The sequence below is a fragment of the Hyposmocoma kahamanoa genome, unplaced genomic scaffold, assembly GCF_003589595.1.
Source record: "Hyposmocoma kahamanoa isolate Upper Pololo Valley unplaced genomic scaffold, ASM358959v1 202, whole genome shotgun sequence".
NCBI lineage: Eukaryota > Metazoa > Arthropoda > Insecta > Lepidoptera > Cosmopterigidae > Hyposmocoma > Hyposmocoma kahamanoa.
Window position 1 is genome coordinate 13,175,262 of NW_020653726.1, and position 7,473 is coordinate 13,182,734.

Consider the following 7,473-nt stretch of genomic DNA (forward strand, 5'->3'; position numbering starts at 1 on the left):
ATACTTAGGTATACTGTAATATAAGTACTATATATATAATTTAAAGGTTGTATGACAGATGTAATAAGTCTATCCCAACACACTTTTCTTAAATAAAATAAAATTAAATAAAACGATAAATTTCTTTCTTTCCGAGAGTCCGTCCTTTGTTTGCAAAAAGCGCCTGAATATAAAATAGTGGCAAAGAATACAGTAGTTGTGTAACTACCATAAATTTTATTCCATCCTTTTTAATTTCTTATGCAAAAATGTTATACTCACTGATATTTTAGGCAATACCAATAGTAACTCTGCATTATACTTTATACATTGTGTAACCTCTAGATTTAAGAATCGTATAAACTGAAGGAATAAGGGAGAAAGCCAAGTGTGATGTACTGGGATAACATTAGGGTGTTAGTTGTGACGCAGCAAGGTGGCTCGCATCGGTGCACCTTGAAGTGGCGTGTGACGACCTGGGAGTCTACGTCGCGTCGTGTTTGTGAAGAACTTCACCAAGCTCGCGCCGTCGTTGACATGCGTCATCGACTTGAGTTCGCGGGGAAGAGTAAATCCATGACTTAACCTGCTATTTTATTCGCAGAAATACTGAGTATACGCTCTTCTCTGAGCACCTAATTAATTACTCCCATAGTAGGTATATTATTATTGTTTTCAACCTACTACCTACTTGTAACTTCATAGAAACGTAGCAGGGCGGCTTGTGTGTGTGGACGCCCGCCACACGCCGTGTACGGACGAACACATTCGCATAATAATGAAAGGCGCGAGAGACGACCAGCGCTATGCAACGCGAATGCATCACGAGATTATGCGAATGTGTGCGTCCGTACACGGTGCGCGGCGGGCGGCGGGCGCGGACACATATAAGCCAGGCTGCTATGTTTGTATGGTGTTACCATACTTGTCTTATATATGTTTCGCCCATATTTGTTAATTCGTTGTTAAAACCATGTCCAGTATTTTTCAGGAAGTTTCTATGCATGATGGTAGTTATAGAATTTTTGGAAAAATCTAATAAGAGAATTTAAATTTCCTACAAAAATTGATGAAACAGTTCATGTAAACGATTATCAGTGGTTACAAGTATCTTACCACGTTATGGTTCATTCTTCTCCCAATATTTTAGGCCTGTTTCACTCACCGTTGAGTGGCGTAGTAAAATTGTTTGTCCTTCGGGACAGGCTACGTGTCTAATTGGCCATATTGCAGGTTGTAATTTTTTGAAATTTTTAGGGAAAAATCATTGTACCTTTACGGTGGCCATTTTGAATATCCGACAGCTATATTAGGACAGACGTACCAGCATTATCAACTGTTATAAGTAAAATTGTAACAAAAATTTTCTTAAATCATAAATGAAAGTCGTGATTTTAATAACGTCCCGTAACTTCATAATAAACTTATTATGTCGGTATTTATTATTAGATATGCGTTGTTTACAGCATTATGTACAATGGCTGTTATTATAGGGTTTAACGGAGTTTACGTCCGTGCGGACCAATGATATTGTGTTCAACGCCCGGATTAAACAAATATGATATTATGTGGAATATGCGAAGTTATGCAAGTTTAAAAATATATTGTATTGTGGTAGCTTAACTACTAGCAGAGGCCGTAGGTTCGAATCGGAATTCGGTTTCTCGGAATTTATGTTCGGTAAAGGAAAACATCGCAATGAATTATTCAAATTTAAATCTCTCGTTTCGCTTTAGAGATAGCACCATAGCTGGAAATGTCAAATTTTACTCCCTAACGACACAATTGACTATTTAAACGTTTTATTTTGATCACCTCTGTGGCCCGGTTTACAATGAAGGCGCTGGATGCGGAGGTCCCGGGTTTGATTCCCAGTAGGAGCAATCTGGGAAATGAACTTTTCTAAATTGGTTCTGGACTAGGTGTTCTGGAAAGTGCTCCAGAATTCCGTTGATTTGGTATTTATAAAACAGGGAAATTCCTAGTTTGATACCAGGCAATAGATGTAGTTGTCTGGCACTCTGGCACATATATTTTTTACTTATGTAAAAAGTATATGTGCCAGGGTATAGAAGATACTTTCGTTCTACGAATTTTAGTAATTCGTAGAGCAAATGTATTTTAAATGACCGATTCTAATTACGAAATATAATTCAAATTTCTGTACTTTACTGTGTATTTATATAATTATTTGTATAAAACCATTATTGTGTAGTGGATTATACTCTAGTATCATTACACACTAGTATTTAAGTCTATACATGTTTCACCTTTTGAATTACTATACTATTTTATGTCGTGGTATATACCAAGCATTGTTGCAGAATAATATATTTGAATTCTATTAATCTACGATTACTTATATAACAAACTTCCCTGTATTATTTACAAAATATTCAACAAAGTGTTTATTTACAACAGTGACATAAATATAACAAAATCGTAAAAAATCTTAGTTAATTACTTATGCCCATTAATTTTTTAATGTCCTTTTTTGAAGCCCCAATGTTTGTGGTCCTCGTGGCCTCCTTTGTGACCGTGGCCCGCGTGGTGGTGGTGGTGCTCATGATGGCCACCCTCGTCGTGGTGTCCCTTGTGTTCGTGGTGATGGCCGCCCTTCTCGTGGTGACCCTTCTTACCATGGTGGTGCTCGTGATGGCCATGTCCCTTGTGGCCCTTGTGGAAATGACCGCCCTTCTTGTGTCCATGCTCTTCATGGTGTCCACCGTGTCCTTCATGGTATCCGGATTCGCCGTGTTTGTCATGGAAGTGTTTGTCCTTCTTGAATTCGTCTACTTTGTGAACACCGTGATGGCCTTTGGTGGAATGACCCTTGTGGTAGTGTCCCTTCTCTTCGAAGCTATGTCCCTTTTCACCTTTTTCACCGTGATGGTGCTCGTGGTGGTGTCCATCATCATGATGGTGATGTTTTTTATGTCCACCATGTTCATCGTGATGGCCCTTGTGTCCTTCGTGATGGTGGTGGCCCTTCTTGCCGTGCTCGTGATGGTGATGTCCCTTGTAGCCCTTATGGCCCTTGCTGCCGTGGTCATTGTGGTGATGACCGTGGTGCTCGTGGCCACCACCCTTTTCGTGGTGGTGGTGCGACGCGGCGGTTTCAAGGTCGGCGTCGCGTTTTTCGCGTAGGTTGCGGGTGCTAGCGAGCGCCGCCAGCGCCACCAGACAGCTCAAAACGAGAGCCACCTTCATGACTGTACTGTTGTCGTTACAGTGGATAAACTAGTGCAATGGCTCGTTGTCGTCGTTATATAGACATTGCGACTCTGGTTTTTGCACCACGATATTGGGTAACTATTGCACTCCGTCCCGCTGCTTGCACTCTACTGTCAAGGCCGAACTTCCTATGCAAAGCACTCTCTGGATCAGGTGAGCATTGTCTCGGAACACTTTGTTAAATACTCAGTGTGTTCAATGCGAATAAAATTAAATCGTCAATACTTTCAGGTGCAAGTGGAAGGACTGGCTGCTTAATCAACGTCAATCAAAGAAGACATCACGTTGTTGGTCGAAGGTGATGTACGCCCTGTTACGTTATTACAAACAATAAAAGTAAAATTATAATTAGTATAAAAATGTACTAACTGTATGTTCTTCTAAATTCCATTATCTGCTTGTTGTATTCTATATACACAGTATTCTTAAGCTGTTAAGTGCAGAATGGTCGGTGGTCGGTACGTGTGTTATTTTAAATATTAATGTTTGTTATTTCTGTAGTAAACGTACTTAATGAGTCAGGTACTACTCTCCTATTTAGTAGCTTTAGAGCTTCTTGTGAAAGAGTTCATCCACGGTAGTACTACCACCTTACCTATTTCTGCCGCCAAGCAGTAATGTCAGCATTACTATGTTCCGGTTTTTAAGGGTAAGGGTGCTGGTAAAATTATAAGTACATGGGACTTGTCAATTTATGTCTCAGGTTGACGTGCGCAATGGCGATACCTCAGATCGACTCATCCGTAGAACAAAGATCTAAGTGTAAGACTGCTTGTTCTCAGGACATAGTACATTTCGTTCGTTCTTCTTCGCTGTGGATGTCATATCGACCGTTGTTCGATTTTATATTTCCAAAATGAAATAAGATATATAAATTCTCAAAGTACCTCACATAGGCCTTAGTTTGAATAACGAAATTATTCTCGTAACGTACGTATACTCTTTTCGCTACATAATCACATAGGGCTCTGTTCTTCGGATAAGTCGAGATAATAATAATAATAATAACAACGCACACACTCATCATTGCCCCGCAGTAGAGAAACCCTGTGTCGCGAGTGCCATGGACACACACACACACACACACACATAGACAACCACAAATTACACCCAAACTCACAAGAGAAATAAATGTAGGCCATACAAAAATATTTCTCCCGGCCCGGGAATCGAACCGGGGGCCTCAGCCACAGAGGCAGTTTTGTGATTTAAAGCTCTGAATTTCATTACAACTATTATGGACAGGCGTGTCGCTTACCACCAAGCTCACGACTTGCTCGTCTCATAATTTGGTATCATAAAAAAAATATACTTGAAAGTAATTTCTGTAGTCCAATATTCATGTTCATCTCCCTTACGGATCAAGTGTGACTAATAACACAATTTGTAATACGTCTCATGGCCGGTGACATTGACGATGTCGTATACCAGTCTTGTTGCAGGACTTTTGTGGACACATAATTTATTAGGCCTGCATTGTAACGTGGAATCTTGGGGAATTTCCTCTAAAAGGAAAATTTTCTTAGACGTCGTATTGTTCCCTTAGCGGGTTTCACTTTCGTTGGCATTTTTGGTTTGAATTACTACATGCATTATCAGGTGCCTTTAATGGCTTTCTCTAAATGTAAACAAAAACATAAAAATAACTCTCCCTGGTTACTGTTTCACCACATATAATTTATGGATAAAGTTTACGGAATTTTTTCAAACAACCTAAAAATGATTTTTACCTACTTGTGTACCTTTTACCTGTAATAAATTTACTGTTGCTGTACGTACGCATATTTACGTAGTGAAGTACGAATCCTTTAGTACATTCTTATTAACCGATTTCAAAAATAGGAGAAGGTTCTCAATTTAACAATACAATACAAAAATTATTTATTGTACACCAAAAAAAAGGAAACAAATACAATACAAATACGTCTGACACGGTAAGCTAGAACACGTCGGTTCGAATACGGCCGGATCGAAGGAATTTTTTCTGAGTGTTCGATCTTTGTATTAATAATTAAATACAATACAATTAAATTGAAATAAGCGGTAATATAATGGGCGGTCTTATTAAGCGATTTCTGCCAGACAACCTTTGGATGGAAGTAGTTCTATAAGTCACAGGAAAAAGACGGCGGTGTACGGAGAATTCCTAATCAATAGATAGAAAAACGATAAATAAACACAAATATACATATATTTGTGTGGGTATGGAATCTAAGGGTCGTATTCTAGAACTCTACTCAATGCTCAAGTCAGGATTTGAGTATGGTTTAAAGCACTCGAAATCATACTCAAGTCCCAGCCATTAGGGTCTTATTTCCAGTGCTTGTGTTTCCAGTGCAATCCTGACTTGAGTAGAGTTCTGGAATACGACCCTAAGAGTGATGCGTGAAAGGGAACGGAGCGTGATGAAAAAGGATAGGAGGAAAAAGAGAGAGAGGAGAGATAGACGACGGCGAGGAAAGGAAGACGTGGGCGAAAAGATTGAAAATTGTCTTTAAAATTAATGAAAGACGAGTTATTGTAAATCAAGAGTGCAATTTATTTAGAAGCGTCAAAATCACCTATCCCATATTTATAAATAATAAAACCAATACATATAATGAATATCAAAATCTACTATATATTCCTACACCTATAAATATAAAATTATTAATTATTAATTAATTGCCATCAGAATAGGTGATTCAATTAATTTCAATTTTTTTTTCATTTTCTATTCTTTCTACATTACATTTCGTGTTATATGGTATGGCGGTTGATCACGACATCACGACCCATTGTTTCTAATTCAGTAAATGTTTGCCACTTCGTTATTATAGTGCTTCTTTGAAATAATTATAAGTATAATAATAGAATAAGTATTTTTATTAATAAATTATTATAAGTACCAAATTAATTATAATTATAAACACCTTACAATTCAAAAAGTCGTGGTAGCTTAATGGTTTAAATTACCGCCTTTCAAGCGTAGGGTCGTGGGTACACCTATAAATATAAAATTTCTAAAACATAATTATAAAACGTAGTGTTCTTCTACCATATTTGAGCTGAGCAAGTCCCGATTGCACTCTCATGACGGTGAATTAGGTACCTACTGCATTATCAATTGTTTAAATTATTATTATTTTTTTAAATTATTTTATCATTATTATTATTGTATCATTATTTATTTAAGACTCTCGCTTCTCCCGAGGCCTAAAAGATTAATTTTGAATTTTAAATGGGAGAGGCGTTATTTATTTATTATTAGTGTTCCTCTGTTGTATTGTCTATATGCGTGTCTGTGCTTGTGTGTTTTCTTTCTTTCGTTTTCTTCCTACATTTCAACGTTACACGTTTACTCCGACATTTATGCACCGATTTCGATGATTCTTTTTTATTAGAAAGGTGGTACCTCCGTAGCAGTCCCATTAAATTTAAAGGAAATACTTTAAGGGTGGCAAATTAGGGAATGAATGCGGTTTATTGGATTTCACTTTTAGTTAACTGATTTCAACAATAAAACTTGATAAATAGATTTAATGGCTACTGCTAAGTAGAGCTCCTTGTGAAAGAGTTCATCCAGGGAAGTACTGCCACCTTACCTATTTCTGCCGCCAAGCAATAATGTGAGCATTACTACGTTCCGGTTAGGAAGGGCAATGGTGCTGTTGAAATTACAGGCACATGAAACTTGTATACTTATTTCTCAGGGTTCAGGCGCAGTGGCAGTGCCCCTAAGATATTTACAATTTAAAGCTCTGAGTGGCACTGCAACCGTTATGGACAGGTGTGTCGCTTACCACCAGGCGCTCGACTTGTTCGTCTCGTCACTTGATATTATAAGAAAAAAATATAATTCCACCAACTTTTCATGTCGGTTTTTGCTTATAAAAAAGTTACCAGATTATTGTTTGCGCTTTATAAATATTAGGATATAATCTTAAAATTTTCGTAACAAATAGATCACAATTTTTTATAGCCCCATAAATTGATTGGAAACTACTTTGGCGCATTTCTGATGAGGTAAAGCTAGAAGCACTCTTGATGAAGGGGAGAGATAAAAAAGAAAAGGGAACTTTTTGTATTGTTTTCAACAATCTTCACGCCTAATTGAAACACGAGTTGAAAGGAAACTGCGGTGTTTTAGAATTATACAGTTCACAATAAACTGAAGATATGGTTAACTTACAAAATTTTAAAATGAACTAATTTTAAAAGTAATTATGAAGAAAAATAAGAGTTTTCTTGCAAAGAATATTTTATCGCGTTCTTAGGATT

The 7,473-nt window shown here is 37.4% G+C and overlaps 1 protein-coding gene across 1 annotated transcript; it reads right to left on the reverse strand.

The window, feature by feature from the left end:
- Window positions 1-2,460: 2,460 nt before the first annotated feature.
- LOC113227198 (histidine-rich glycoprotein-like) lies at window positions 2,461-3,189 on the reverse strand. The gene has a single exon (XM_026460083.1). The coding sequence runs from the start codon at window positions 3,187-3,189 to the stop codon at window positions 2,461-2,463; it is 729 nt and encodes a 242-aa protein (XP_026315868.1).
- Window positions 3,190-7,473: the final 4,284 nt, after the last annotated feature.

What these genes read in the sequence shown, in the direction of transcription:
- LOC113227198 (XM_026460083.1), bottom strand. Translation starts at nt 3,189, where the DNA reads ATGAAGGTGGCTCTCGTTTTGAGCTGTCTGGTGGCGCTGGCGGCGCTC.